Raw genomic sequence first — 16115 nt, 5'->3', positions numbered from 1 at the left:
ATCCCAAACACAAAAACAAAAGATGGAGAGGGAGGGCAAAAAGAATACGGAAAATAGAGTGTTTGTCCTGTACATGGCCAATACAGATTTGATCCCTGAGTACCCCATAAGGTCTCCCAAGTTCCATCAGGCATGCTTTGAGTGCAGAGCCAGGGAGGCTGCCTAAATACAAAAAGACCAGAGATGGATAGGGTCAGGGAGAAGGTACAAAGGGGTGGGGGTGGGGGAGAGAATGCCTTATATATACATATCCCGAGTTCAATCCCTGGCACTGCTAGGAGACAGAGAGAGAGAGAAGGTATACATAAATCTCACAACCCCATTTTCCTCAAAAAACTTAGGAATTGGTATTTATCAAGTAGGGGGAAAATAAAAAATATATTAGAGAGCACCATAAACCTATCCTTAAGAAACATATTTTACATTTTAGGGCTCCTTTATTGCTGATTAGATTTAAAACTATGAAAACGCATATCTTGGTAACTTATACAAATGATGCACTTACGCACATTCCAATAAAACATGGACAAATACAAAGGATGAGAAATACAGGGGGAAACAGACTCAAATTGATAGGTAACAAAGTCTCCACAGTATCCCTCAAAACGTTTTTAAATGATCAGAACAGTGCAAATGCTAAATTCAAATCAGTGTCATACACTAAACTACTAATACTTTCCCCATGAAGCTGCAAACTGGAAAAGTCAGCCATTGATATTTATGATCAGAGAAATCACCTAATTTGCTCAAGGTTTAGCTTAGACATTTAATATTCTTTACAAGATGGCATTTGTGATAGGTAAGTTCAAAAGATGACTTGTTTAGTCTTCGCACAACTGTGCTCAGGAGTCTCCAAGATTTCCCCAGAAACCATTTCGGGCTCACTGGTGACTGAGAACTTGCAGGTCAAAGCAGCGTCACACTGGCAGCCTGCAGGTAACCTTGGAGGTACTGAAGTGCTTCTGCATTGAGGCTAGTGCTCACCATTGAGGGAACCTACAGCAGATGGAAACACAATGTGGACTGAGGCTTGCAACATCCCACCATATCTGCTATAGTTCATCACCAATAGTGTTAAGGAAATTACTCTAGTAATATGTTTTATATATATGTATGTGTGTATGTGTGTGTGTGTGTGCCTTCAAAATCAGATATAAAAAGTAGATCCATATGGATCTGATAATTGTGTGGGGTGATCATGGTGGGCCCCCCCCCCATTTTTTTCTGGTGGGTCACTGCAGAGGCAAGTTCAATGGGGCTAGAGCACATGCAGGGACTCTAGCTTTTAAAACATGATATTGGGAGGGTCTGCAGTGGTGGCAAAAGCAGTAAGGTGTTTGCCTTGCACGTGCTAACCTAGGACAGACCACGATTCGATCCCCCAGCGCGCCCCATATGATCTCCAAGCCAGGAGTGATTTCTGAACACATAGCCAGGAGTAACCGGTGGGGTGTGGCCAAGAAACAAACAAACAAACAAAAAACATTTATATTGGGGGCTGGAGCAATAGCACAGCTAGTAGGGCGTTTGCCTTTCACGCGGTCAACAATGGAAGGACCCTGATTCAATTTCCAGCATTCCATATGATCCTGAACCTGCCAGGAGTGTTGTCAAATGTGACCCCCAAAACGACCCCCGCCCCAAAAAAAGTTCTGGTCAATATAACTAGTCATATTTTCTACAAAATTCATTACTTGACGCAGAAATATTTCCCAGATTAAAATGTCTTAAAAATGTTTACAGGGGCCGGAGAGATAGCACAGCGGTGTTTGCCTTGCAAGCTGCCGATCCAGGACCTAAGGTGGTCAGTTAGAATCCCGGCGTCCCATATGGTCCCCCATGCCTGCTAGGAGCTATTTCTGAGCAGATAACCAGGAGTGACCCCTGAGCGCCGCCAGGTGTGGCCCAAACACACACACACACACACACACACACACACACACACACACACACACACACACACACACACACACACACTTTACAACATAGCATACAAGGGGAGAAAGGCTAAATACACACAGTTTACAACATAGCATACAAGGGGAGAAAGGCCCATCAAACACACACACACACACACACACACACACACACTTTACAACATAGCATACAAGGGGAGAAAGGCTAAATAAACACACACAGTTTACAACATAGCATACAAGGGGAGAAAGGCCCATCACATAAAATTAATGGCTATGGGTATGACTCAGCAACAGAACATAGTATTTGCCTTGACTCCATAGCTGTACAAAAGAAAAAGGGAGTTTCCACTTCGATGAGCACTGGAAATAGGCAACAAAACAGAACTACACTGTGCCTTTACATGCCTTCCCAAGTTATCTCTACTATATAAGTTTTCAGACATTGAAAACACTTACCTGTCCAGGACGAGTAGTAGATAATTTATGAAGTGACTGTGCCAGATGAATTTTGGGGTTGTTCACCATCTGACCTACAGGATCATGCTCTTTTTTCCCAGCAAATGCCAATTGTGAAAAGGCAGCCTGGTATCCTGGTGTATCCTCGATGTCAATAAAATGTTCTTCATCAGGAATGGTATCATCTTCAGGTAACTCGAAAAGGCCAATAAGAGATTGTAGTAAAGGAGTCCTGTAGTTGAAAAAAGGCAAAAAATTAAATACCCTGAAGATCTATGCAATAGCAGAAATTATAAGAGAAATTAATTTCTACAAACTTCTTCCCTAAGAGAAGTTTTTGTATTTTTTTCATAGAACCAACTCTTACCTCCCTCCCTTTCCTCCTCAAGTACTCTTAGTGCAATTACCAGTGACCACTAGTGTATCTTTTTCTTGGTTAAACAATTTCGTATCGTTAGGTGAAGCTAATACTTTTGACTTATTTTGTTTAATATAAATCCATAGCTACAAGTTTCATCTTTCTAAACCAGCTGAATAGTATTCCAGTTTAAATGCAATATGTATATTTATAATTTTTTTTTTGGGTCACACCCGGCGGTGCTCAAGGGTTACTCCTGGCTGTCTGCTCAGAAATAGCTCCTGGCAGGCACGGGGGACCATATGGGACACCGGGATTCGAACCAACCACCTTTGGTCCTGCATCGGCTGCTTGCAAGGCAAACGCTGCTGTGCTATCTCTCTGGGCCTGCAATATATTTTTTTACAATCATCTGTCAACAGGCACTTTCAAATTTTAGCTGCTATAAATATCAACTACAACAAAATTAGGGGTTAAAAATGGTCTTACTTTTGTAAGGTGGGGTGGAGGTTTAGGGCTACACCTATCGGTGTTCTAAGGTTACTCTTGGCTTTGTGTTCAGAGATCACACTTGGCGGGGCTCAGAAGACTATATGGGGTTCTGGGAATTGAAACCAAGTCAGCTGTATATTACTACTACTCCCTCAACACTATTCTTCTCTGCCCCAGGGATAAACAGTTTTGATCTTTTCTTCCTATGTCTGCTGGCCATTTGTAACTTTACTTTGGTTAAGCCTAAATACAAAGTTTCTGCCCGATTACTTTTTTGGGGGCCACATCCGGTGACACTCAGGGGTTACTCCTGGCTTGGGGGACCATATGGGACATCCGGGGATCAAACCTTGATCTGTCCTAGGCTAGCACGTGGAAGACAAGTTCCCTACCACTTGTGCCACTGATTTGGCTCCTTTGCCCAAATTTTTATTGCGTTTGTCATGGAATTAAATGAGTTCTCAATACCTCATCAAATACATGTAAATATTTCCTCCCATTCAAAAGCTAGATATTTATTATATTTATATATTTTATTTTGCTGTACAGACATTCTTGATGTGAGCAGGCACCATGGCAGCTGATGCTAAGGGACTACCCTGAGTGGCTGAGGAAACAGAGTGGTGCAAGGGATCATATCATGACATCCTGTATTCTCTCTCCAGCCATCCATCAATGTAATTTTGAGGCACAAGGGCCTCAAGAATGAACTTAAAAGTTTTAGTCTCACACCCAGTTTAAAAAAAAAGTCACTTCATTTGAGAGTTCTCAGGCCCAATAAGGCAACCATGTGATTCATATAAAAGTTAAATTAGAGGGTCAAAGAGCTAGGAGCGGAAGAGATACAGTACAGTGGTGGGGTGTTTGCCTTGCACTTGGCCAACCCAGGACGAATGGTGGTTCTATTTCAGGCATCCCATATGGGGAATTTCTGAGTGCAGAGCCAGGAGTAACTCAAGTGTCGCAGGGTGTGACCCAAACACAAATAAAAAAGGTCAGAGAGATAGCACAGCAGTAGGGTGTTTGCCTGCCTTGCACATGGCTGCCAAGGATGGACACGGTTTTGATTCCTGGCATCCCATATGGTCCCCCAAGCCTGCCAGTAGGAATTTCTGAGCGCTGCAATGCAGCCCAAAAACATAAATGAATGAATAAATGCTAAATTAAGCCTCAAATTGTTTGACCACTATATGAAAGAGGCTCCTTGAAGTCAGAAACAGATCTGGAAGAGCTTGAGCATAAGCATGTAAAGTTTTCTCTTCACTAACGCTTTTTTTTTTTTTAAATATGGAACGCTTCACGAATTTGCGTATCATCCTTGCACAGGGGCCATGCTAATCTTCTCTGTATCGTTCCAATTTTAGTATATGTGTTGCCGAAGCGAGCACTTTTCACTAATTCTATTTGTACTCTTAAAAGTCAATTAAGTTGGGTGTTCGATAATGAAATGTTAATGGGCTTTCAGCAGATTCTTGTGACTCTGATTAACTGCATAAAATTCAGATTAGGAAGCATCTCTAGGCCCACAAGGATCCGCAAGTCAAGTAGTGGATTTGACGGTTGCTTTTGGAGAAACAGCACTTAGAACCCAATTCTTTTGGACTCAAGAGAATAAGCTTGTTTCACACGTTGACATTAATGCACCAATCTGTCTTCATTAAGTGATTTGCACCAGCACCAATATGTTAATAATGAAGTCAATGAGAAAAAGAAAGCAGTCATTTCCAAGAATATAAACATATTTTTGCAATGCTAGGGATGAAATCTAGGATGTCACACATGCCAAGAAAGTGCTGTTTTTGAGTTACATTCTATGCCTTCCAATTACGGTACTTACCACAGTTTAGTATACTCAGTGTCCATCATTGCAGGACATTCTGTTAGTAATTTGGTTATACCAACTGCACAAATCTTCTTCTCTACATTTCCAGATACTTTCTGAATTTCAGGAATAATGATTTTTTCCAAAACCATTCCAAACATTCTACAAATTAAAACAAAATGAATTCTCAGTATTAAATTAGACCACCACTATAATTACAACAGGGAAATGGTTAGATGCTTTTTTTCTACTTTATATATATATATATATATATATATATATATATATATATATATATATACACACATATATATGTTAAAAATAGAACCCGTGGGGCCGAGCGGTGGTGCAGCGATGAGGTGTTTGCCTTACACGCGTCCTCCCATATTGTAACCCAAGTCAGGAGCAATTTCTGAGTGTATAGCCAAGAGTAACCCCTGAGCGTCACCAGGTGTGATCCAAAAACAAAAACAAAAAAGAAGAACCTGGGGGCCGGGCGGTGGCGCTAAAGGTAAGGTGCCTGCCTTACCTGCGCTAGCCTAGGACAGACCGAGGTTCGATCCCCTGGCGTCCCATATGGTCCCCCAAGCCAGGAGTGACTTCTGAGCGCATAGCCAGGAGTAACCCCTGAGCGTCACCGGGTGTGGCCCAAAAACCAAAAAAAAAAAAAAAAAAGAAGAACCTGTATTTACAGTTAACTGAGAGGTTGAGGTCAATGTAATCTGTGGCAATTGTCATCTTTGATGAAAGCAATTTAAAAATAACAAGAATCTTCAAGGCTGGAGCAATAGCACAGTTGATAGGGCATTTAACTTGCACATGGCTGACCTTATCCCCGAGTACGCCTTAGTGCAGAGCCAGGTGTGGCCCAAAACACATACAATCTCCCAAACCCCAAATGGTCCCCAGCATCGGACACTGATAAAGGAGCATATCTGAGGGTTGAGGGCTTTGGGAATTAGGAAATGTTTCATAGGAACCAGCTCAACATCCCTCATTTTCCTTCTTTTTTGATGCCAGAGTTTAAACACAGGGCCTCACATATAGAAGATAAGTGCTCTAACACCCAATGAGCTACATTACACACCTGTCTTTCTTCCCAAAAGATTCTTTACTTAGGGGCCCGGAAAGATAGCACAGCGGCGTTTGCCTTGCAAGCAGCCGATCCAGGACCAAAGGTGGTTGGTTCGAATCCCGGTGTCCCATATGGTCCCCTGTGCCTGCCAGGAGCTATTTCTGAGCAGACAGCCAGGAGTAACCCCTGAGCACCGCTGGGTGTGACCCAAAAACCAAAAACCAAAAAAAAAAAAAAAAAGATTCTTTACTTAAAAACTATAAAGATATTATTATTGCAGTAACTACTATAAAATCATCTGTAAAATAGTTTGAAAGAGAGCCACAACTATTTTTTTTAAACTAAATTACTGGTGCGAGGGAGACAGTTTAATGGACTAAGAATAAGCATTACATGGGATTTCAATTTCTGACACCCAGAGAACCTCCCAAGCACTGTCAGTGGTCCAAAAGCTCCCAAAATAAAGATATGTAAATAATAAAAATAAACAACTTACTTTGGTTGTATACCATCGAATATTTCTTGTAGTGCGAGAGCCCCATATTTTATACAATACAAATTAATAAAGACTAAGAAACCTGTTGAAGAAGATACAGACTATCAATAGAGAAGTCACTGTGAACCAAGATTTCACTAGTAAGTATTTTAACTATATTCATTAAATACATTAAAAGGACCAGGTAGATGGATAGGCAGGAGTGGGGGTGTTTGCCCTGAATATGTGAGTGACCCTGATTTGATCCCTAGCACCACTTGTAGGCAATCAGCAGAGTCAAAAACAATACCTGAACTTCATAGGTATGTTCCCACCCCCAAATAAAACACAAAACGCAAGCTTTGTCATGGAAACAATTTTACAATGGTTTTATCTTGTAAAATCAATTTAGATATATGCCCTGCATGTTATGAACTCTGGTTTGTTCCTCAGAATACACAGTCCCACCAAGCATTACTCAGTGCAGCCCTGAAGGCTTCTGACCATCAATCTGATTGTCCCAGACATCTCCAGCACAACAGGGTCTGAGCAGCACAGAATTCTTGTGCCAAGCACTGCACTGGCCTTAGTGATGTCGAATCAAGGGAAGAATAACCCCTAGGCCCTATAGATACTTTTTCGATACCAAAAGAAAATTATCTTATAGCAAGTATAAACAGTAATATCAATGCTTTGTAAATCATGATTTCTTTTTGTTAATTTTTAAATATATCTTTATTTAAGCACCATGATTACAAATACATTTCAGTTATAAAACATACACATACACCCTCCACCAGTGCAACCTTCCCACCTTCAAATGACCCCAGCTCCTTTTCCCCCTTCCCCTGCCTGTATTTGAGACAAGCATTCTATTTCTCTCACTTACTACTACCATTGTCATGATAGGTATTAGTGTAGTTATTTCTCTAATTGCACTCACCACTTCAAATCGTGTGACAGTCCTTCCAGCACTCATTTCTATTGTCTCTGGGTATTATTACCATACTCTCTTTTACTTTTCTTAAACAGATGAGTGAGACTATCCTGTATCTCTCTCCCTCTGACTTATTTCACTCAGCATAATAGTTTCCATGTCCATCCATGTATAGGAAAATTTTATCACTTCATTTTTCCTGAAGGCTGCATAATATTCCAATGTGTATACATACTACAGTTTCTTTAAATCATGGCATTTCAATAAACACTGATTTGAAAAAATTAATTCTAAAATTTATATGATATAGATGTACTTTTCCATACGACTGAATGCTTTAATTCATGCAATGCTAGGTATGGCTCCAAAACCAAAATGCCATCTTTATACAGTTACTGGTTTTTCTTTTTGTGTTTTTGGATCACACATAGAAGTATTCAGTGGTTACTCCAGGCTCTGCACTCAGGGATCACTCCTGGCAGGGTTCAGAGACCATATAAGATGTAGAGGAGTGAACCCAGGATGGCCTCATGTAAAACAAGTGCCTTGTCCTATTGCTCAAACCCCAGATGATTTTCATTATGTATGTTTTGATATTTAAACTTATAAGTGTCTCAAAATATTATCTATATAAACTTATCAAAAAAGTATAAAAAAACTAAGCGTTTTAGCTACTTTCATTCATAATTTTTTTGGTTTATTTTTGGGCCACATATTCAGGATTTACTCCAGGTTATGTACTCCTGGCAGGAACCACAATGGGGTACTAGAGATTAGACTCAGCAGCATGCAAGGCAGTCACCCTACAAGTGGTACTATTGCTCTGGCTCCCTCCCTCATTTATCATTTCTGTAGGGAATCGGGAATACTAATTATACTTACTCTTAATAAACTTTGTTGTCTTGGAATTCTGAAGTCTCTGGAATAATAGAATAAATATTTGCTTCCTGTATTGCTCAACTGACTCACTAAAAAAGAAAAACAAATAAAAAAAGAAAAAAGCAACAATCAAGCAATTTTTTGAGGGCCTAACAGAATCCTTGAATAACTATATAAAGTTTGGAAATTTATACTCACGGAGGCATGTGCTCTATTATACTGTTTAGAAGATAAAAACCTTGATGATCATTAGCTTTGGATGCAATCAGCTTCTGGAAGACACCTAACAACCCAGGCTACAACAAATTAGACCAAAGAATAATGTGTTAGAGAGGCAAGGATCGACTGCTTGGGGGCAGGGAGAAACACAGGTTGATGCTGGGTCTAAGAGTTAAGGAGTTAAGGGCATTTGGCCTTATACATCTGACCTCAGTTTGAGCCCTAACACCAGGCTGGTGGCTTCCCCTACCAAAAACAAGATTGATGCTCTAATATTCTGTGAATATTTTATCTTTAGTTATTGATTTTAAAATATAGAAATAAAAACTTCATAAAAACTAAGGAAATAACTCAAAGGGTTACAGTACATGAACTAAATTTGGGAGCTCTAGGCACAATCTAAAGCGCTGCATAGTTCTCTGAGCACTGGGCTGAAACTAAACCAAAAGATAAACAAAAATAAATATACAATAGGGTTACAAAGATAGTAATGGAATTAAAGAACATGTTTTGCACCCAATGTTTAAGGAGTTACATAAGTTTTATGGCTTTAGATTGCTTTGTGTGCTGCTAAGAAATATTATGTACTACAATCTGGGGACTTGAGGGACAAAGTATACATGGGTTCTGTTTTTATTTTTCTTAATGTTCTTTGACTGAAAGTTCAAAGTTAAGATATCAGCAATGGGACTACTGAAAATTCTGTTTATGGGTGATTGTCTTTCCACTGTAACTTTACACTGTCCTCTTTCTTTGCATCTTTGTTTTCATAATTAAAAAAATTAATAATTTCATTGAAATAAAAAAACAATCACAAATCAAAAAAACCTAGGTCACACACATACAAAGTAAACACTCATGCATGCAATGACCATCATGCTTTTAAACTTCTTACCCTTTACCCCACCCCTGTACTGTGGTGGGTTGAACCCAGGGCGAAGCAGATGAACTAGCACTTAGCCTCATTCCTAACAAAGTTAGGTTCTTTTACTGGGGGGTGTTGGGCCAAACCCAGCGGCACTCAGAGGTACCTGGCTCTGCACTCAGAAATCACTCCTGGGGCTGGAGAGAGAGCATGGAGGTAAGACGTTTGCCTTATGTGCAGGATGGAGGTTCAAATCCTGGCATCCCATATGGTCCCCCTGAGGCTGCCAGGAGCGATTTCTGAGAATAGAGTCAGGCCAGAAGTAACCCGAGAGCTGCCGGGTGGGACCCAAAAACTGAAGGAAAAAAAAAAAAAAAAGAAAGAAAGAAAGAAAGTAAGAAATCGCTCCTGGCAGGCTTGGGGGACCATATGGGATGCTGGGGATCGAAGCCGGGTTGGTCCTGAGTTGGCCTCATGCAAGGCAAACAAAGGCCCTGCTGATGTGCTATCACTCTGGCCCCAAAGTTAGGTTCATGAAGGCTGAAGTGATAGTATATCAGGAAGGGAATTTGCACACAGATGAGCTGGTTTAGATCTCTGGTATTGCAAATGGTCCACCATGCAATGCCAAAGTAATTCCTGAGTACAGAAATAGAGAATCTGAGCACCACTGGGTTCAGTGCAAAAACATAAACAAAAACTTAAAAAAAAAAAAAAAGGTCTTTGAAGTCTTTAGTAACTAATTAAACAAATATATATAAACATTTTCTAGGGGCCAAAGAGATAGCACAGAGGTAGGGCGTTTGCCTTGCATATGCCAACCCAGGACAGAGGGTGGTTCTATTCCTGGTTTCCCATATGGTCCCTGAGCCTGCCAGGAGCAATTCCTGAGTGCAGACCTCCCAAAAACAAACATCTTGTAAATATTTCTCATTTTCTTAGCATATAATTTTAAAAATATGTCATTCTAAGCCAGACTGATAGATAGTACAGCAGGTAAGGTATTTATTTGCCTTGCATGTGACTGACCTGGTTTTGATCCCTGGATCCTACATGGTATCCAGAGCTCACTAGGAATGATCTGAGCACAGAGGCAAGAGTAAGCTCTGAGCACTGCAGGTTTTGTTGACAAAAACCAAAATAATTTTTTAAACAAAATCTGTTATTCCCGAGCAGGGGATATAGCTCCAACAGTACAGTGTATGCTAGCTTGTGCTCAATCCTCAACATGACCACCAACAACTTCTAGTTTTAGCCAGACAACCCTTAGCACTGAGTACTGCCAAAAAGTCCTGGGCCCAAGCACTGCTTGCTGGATGTGGCCCAGATTAAAAGAAAAAGAAAGATAAAAGAAAAATGTATCAGGGCTGGAGATTAAAGAAATGATTTAAGCAAATGTACTGATGTAGGATGTTCAATGCCTGGCACTGTAGGGTATCACAAACACCACTAAGAACCCTGTTATGCCCCAGTTTCTCTAAGTTTATGTTAGAAAACCACTTACAATTTTATCAGCTGCAGCACTTGCTATTGTACTTGAACCACGTTCTAAGAATGCTTGGAGAAGCCTTACTAAAGCAGGGATATTTCCTCCTCTTTCCCAAAGAGTTGGCTGCAGGAGATAAGGAAATAAGGCCAGGTAGGTAGATGGGATATCAGTTTTATGTGTTTCCAGAAGCAAAGACATCACTTGAAAGACGTATGGAATAAATTCTGTTGGTAAAATAAAATTCAGAATTAATGGCTGACACAATTTATAACTACTTAAAAATGTACTTGGAAAATGGGGGAGGGGGCTGGGAAGGTGGCGCTAGAGGTAGGGTGTCTGCCTTGAACGGACCGCAGTCCCGCGATGTCCCATATGGTCCCCCAAGCAAGGGGCGATTTCTGAGGAGTAACCCCTGAGCATCAAACAAGTGTGGTCCAAAAACCAAAGAAAATGGCGGGGGCGGACAGATAGCATGGAGGTAAGGCATTTCTGCCTTTCATGCAGAAGAACGGTGGTTCAAATCCCGGCATCCCATATGCCCCTTGTGCCTGCCAGGAGCGATTTCTGACCATAGATCCAGGAGTAACCCCTGAGCACCACCGGGTGTGACCAAAAAATCAAAAAGAAAAAAAAAGAAAAGAAAAAAAAAAAGAAAAAAGAAAATTGGGGCCAGAGAGATAGCACAGTGGTAGAGTGTTTGCCTTGCATATAGTTGATCCAGGACGGACGGTGGTTCGAATCCCGGCATCCCATATGGTCCCCTGAGCCTGCCAGGGGCAATTTCTGAGCATAGAGCCAGGAGTAACCCAAGAACATCACCAGGTATGACCCCCACCCAAAACAAAACCAAAACCAAAAAAAAAAAAAAAAAAAAAAGAATATATATATATATACTTCAAAATTAATTGCCTTGATGGAACTTACCTTGTACATCATTCTGTAAAATTTCAGTGAATACTATAAACAAAGCGTCTTCAAAATTTACAACAGCAGCAGGGTTAGCTTTGCAAGTTATTCTTATGGATAAACATATAGCTTCGAACATGTAGTGATTAAAGTGAGGTTTGCTTGGGTTCTGAAAATATTTTAAACATGAAAATGTTTAAACTCTAAACTATCCAAGTGACTATATTAAAAACAAGCACTTTTCTTTTCTAAAATACATTGGGAGCAGAAGCGACAGAACAGCAGTAGGGCATTTGCCTTGCACGCAGCCAACCCTAAAAGGAGCCCAGCATCCCATATGGTCCCCAAAGCCTGTCAGGAGCAATTTCTGATCACAGAGCCAGGAATAACCTGAGGGCCACTACCAAGTGTGACTCAAAAACCCCCAAACCCAAAATGTCAAGAGGATAATCTGTCAAGAGGGTGATCTCACTTATCTATGGTAGAATAACTAGATACAAAAAATGTAATGTAAAGAATGCCTAGATCACCCTTGACCTCAGAGCTTAAAGGAGAGGGGAAAGAAATCAAAGCAAGAAGGAAAGTGAAAAAGGGAAGTAATGGGGGAACTTAGAACCTTTGGCAAATCTTCCATTATAGTGGTGATGTATGTGAGTGGCATAGCTATAACTCCAAAGCACAGACTCAACACTGAAAACACGAGATGAAACTTTCAATCACTGAAATTTGTAATGTGCCTATAAAGGTGGCAGGCATGGGGTGAGATATAATGGAAGTAAAGGAGCACTGGTAATGGGAGCTGACTGGGATATTTTCTAATATTAACTATTAAAATGGAATTGATATTGAAATATTAAAGTGACAGGTCTTCATTAACATTGATCTTAAGCTTGAAAATTTTTTTATTATTAAAAATTATTTTGGGGGCCGTAGAGATAGCATGGAGGTAAAGTGTTTGCCTTGCATAGAGAAAGACAGTGGTTCGAGTCCCGGCATCCCATATGGTCCCCCAAGCCTGCCAGGAGTGATTTCTGAGCGTAGAGCCAGAAATCTGAGCGCTGCTGGGGTATAACCCAAAAAGCAAAAAAAAAAAAAAAAAAAAAAAAAATTATTTTGTTTTCAGATCACACATTGCTGTGGGGTTTACTTTTGGCTCTATACTCAGATCACTTCTGGTAAGCCATATCGAATACTGGAGATTAAAATGGGGATAGCTATATGCAAGGCGAATGCAAAGCCTACTTTCCTCCATCTAACATCATTTCAGATTTGAAGTTTCTTAATTATCAAAAAATGTTATTTTGGGGCCGGAGAAAGAGCATGGAGGTAAGGTGTTTGCCTTGCATCCAGAAGGACGATGGTTCGAATCCCAGCATCCCATATGGTCCCCCGAGCCTGCCAGGAACGATTTCTGAGCATAGAGCCAGGAGTAGTATCCTCTGAGCACTGCCAGGTATGACCAAAAAACAAAATAAAACAAAACAAAAACATTATTTTAAATGGGACTAAAAATGTATTCACATTTCTGAGCCTACAGGTTAAGAAGTACTTTTGTGTCTTCAATCAGCTATCATCCTCGTACTTTCAAAAAAGTACATTGGGAGGGGGGGTACGTAGGCCACATTTGGTGACGCTCCAGGATTACTCCTGGCTATGCGCTCAGAAATCGCTCCTGGCTTGAGAGACTATGTGGGATGCTGGGGATCGAACCAAGATCTGTCCTAGGTTAGTGTGTTCAAGGCAAAACGCCGTACTGCTGCGCTATCGCTTCGAACCCAAAAAGTACATTATTAACAAGAATACAAAGACCTTCTCTCCCATCCAACGTACTCACTAAGCTTACTGAACTTCCCAAATTTGGAGAAGTTAAACAACTACAGAGTCAAGTTTGGTTTTATTACCTTGCTAACAGCTAATAGCTTCTGAGTAAGCTGATTAATAAGAGTAGGGATGTAGGGAATTATGGCTTCTTGTAGGAGAGAAAAACTTCTCATAATAGCTGTAAAATATAAAAGCAACAAATATAAACATTTTAGTTAAGCCAGAAGTGAACAAAAGGAAAAAAATTAATAATTCATTATGTAAATTGTAATACAACTCTTATGGTGCTCAATACATTCAGGAATGATGGAGCTGTAGCAACAGCATATAGGTAGGGTGTTGGTTTACTTACTGCATGTAGCTAATCCAGTTTCTATCCCAGACAGCCCAATATGGTCCCCCAAGTACTACCAGGAGAAATGATATAAAATTTTTGTGTATTTAGGGGTTGGAGAGATAGCAAAGCGGTAGGGTGTTTGCCTTGCACGCAGCAGACCCAGGATGGACCAGGGTTTGATTCCTGGCATCCCATAAGGTCCCCCAATCCTGCCAGGAGTAACCCCTGAGCACTGCTGGGTGTGGCCAAAAAAAAAAAAAAAATTAAAATTTTTGTGTTTTTGTGACATACCAGATAGTACATAGGAGATCATATGGAATGTCCAGGAATCGAACTGGGTCAGCTACATGCAAGGTAAACACCCTACCTGCTGTACTATTGCTCTGCCCCGGGAATGACTTAAATTTTTTATTTGGCCACACCCTACAGCACAGGAGTCATACCTTGCTCTGTGCTCAAAAATTATTCCATATCCAAATAAAATGTAGATTCAATCCCCGGCATCTCACATGGTTCCCCAAGCCTGCCAGGAGCATTATGTTTTCCTCATTTTTATTGAGAAGGTAATACAGAATGGGAACATCTGTATATCCTGGGAATATAGTGATGGGAACTCCAGACTTCCAGCTGCCTCACAAAAAAGAATATTAGGGGCTGGAAAGATGCGCTAGAGGTAAGGTATGTGCCTTGCAAGTGCTAGCCTAGGACAGACTGCGGTTCGATCCCCCAGCCTCCTGATTGGTTCCCTCCAAGCCAGGAGCCATTTCTGAGTGCATAGCCAGGAGTAACTCCTGAGCGTCAAAGGAGTTGGCCCCCCCCCCAAAAAAAAACAAAAAACGGGCCTGGAGAGATAGCACAGCAGCGTTTGCCTTGCAAGCAGCCAATCCTGGACCAAAGGTGGTTGGTTCGAATCCCGGTGTCCCATATGGTCCCCATGCCTGCCAGGAGCTATTTCTGAGCAGATAGCCAGAAGTAACCCCTGAGCACTGCCAAGTGTGGCCCAAAAACAAAAACAAAAACAAACAAAAAAACAAAAAACAAAGCCATTAAACAGGAGTAGCTACTATCAACTATTGAAAGAAGCATAGTGCTAAAAACATACATAACATAGATACACATACAAACATGTGCAAATAAACAGAAATCAGGGATAGTTTCTTAGAAAATTATTTCCTGGGGCCGGAGAGATAGCATGAAGGTAGGGTGTTTGCCTTGCATGCAGAAGGATGGTGATTCGAATCCTGGCATCCCATGTGGTCCCCCGAGCCTGCCAGCAGCGATTTCTGAGCTTAGAGCCAGGAGTAACCCCTGAGCACTGCCTAGTGTGACCCAAAAATTTCTGAGGCACAGGGTATAGAGCATTTACTTTGCATGCAGCCAACCCAGTTCAAGTCCTAGCATCCCATGTGATCTTCCAAGCCTGCTAGGAGCAATCTCTGAGTATAGAGCCAGGAATAATACCTGAGCAACACCGGGTGTGGCCCCCCCAAAAAAATATCCACACACACAAAAAAAGAAAAATTTTGCCTATAAATCAAATACAACTGAGTAATACTAAGGTTGTCCATGAAAAGTCATAGCTGGCACCAGGGCATTTCCTAATGCAAACACCTGCCAAATGGTTACAAATGCCTATACCTATGGAAATAGTCATGTTATAAAATGTACATTTCACGAAGATGTAGCAGAACATTTCATCTCTGTTTGACCTTTACTCACAGTAATTCAGTCTAAGAAAGTAAAAATTGAGTTTGAGGGGCCGGAGCGATAGCACACCAGTAGGGGGTTTGCCTTGCACGCAGGATGAATCTGAGTTCAATCTATGGCGTCCCAAGCCAGGAGAGATTTCTGAGCAATGATACGAGGGTCACTGGGTGTGTGCCGCCCCCCAAAAAAGTATCTGAATGACTTTAATGAAATTCCATATCAAGGTAAAAGATTTTCTGAAAATCTTTATAGTAAATGAAACATTTTTCTTTTTTTTTCTTTTTTTGTTTTGTTTTCCTTTTTTTCAGCTACACCCGTTACTCCTGGCTATGCACTCAGAAATCGCTCCTGGGGCCTG

The 16115-nt window shown here is 40.9% G+C and overlaps 1 protein-coding gene and 1 non-coding gene across 2 annotated transcripts in view; both read right to left on the bottom strand.

Annotated features, from left to right (window-relative positions):
* Window positions 1-417: 417 nt before the first annotated feature.
* Window positions 418-16115, bottom strand: part of CSE1L (chromosome segregation 1 like) — a 65713-nt gene continuing 50015 nt past the window's right edge. Inside the window, exons 17-25 of the mRNA XM_049781319.1 lie at window positions 13794-13891; window positions 11911-12061; window positions 11002-11210; window positions 8612-8709; window positions 8417-8502; window positions 6619-6700; window positions 5063-5209; window positions 2376-2607; window positions 418-996 (exon numbers count right to left, since the gene is read on the bottom strand). Of these exons, the coding sequence (XP_049637276.1) occupies window positions 907-996; window positions 2376-2607; window positions 5063-5209; window positions 6619-6700; window positions 8417-8502; window positions 8612-8709; window positions 11002-11210; window positions 11911-12061; window positions 13794-13891 (1193 nt within the window). The 3' untranslated portion in view covers window positions 418-906. The remainder of the gene's footprint in view (window positions 997-2375; window positions 2608-5062; window positions 5210-6618; window positions 6701-8416; window positions 8503-8611; window positions 8710-11001; window positions 11211-11910; window positions 12062-13793; window positions 13892-16115) is intronic.
* LOC126019742 (U6 spliceosomal RNA) lies at window positions 4507-4613 on the bottom strand. The gene has a single exon (XR_007499367.1). It is a non-coding gene; the product is annotated as a U6 spliceosomal RNA (small nuclear RNA).

The sequence above is a fragment of the Suncus etruscus genome, chromosome 9, assembly GCF_024139225.1.
Source record: "Suncus etruscus isolate mSunEtr1 chromosome 9, mSunEtr1.pri.cur, whole genome shotgun sequence".
In the NCBI taxonomy this organism is placed as follows: Eukaryota; Metazoa; Chordata; class Mammalia; order Eulipotyphla; family Soricidae; genus Suncus; species Suncus etruscus.
This window is presented reverse-complemented; position numbering and strand designations above follow the sequence as displayed.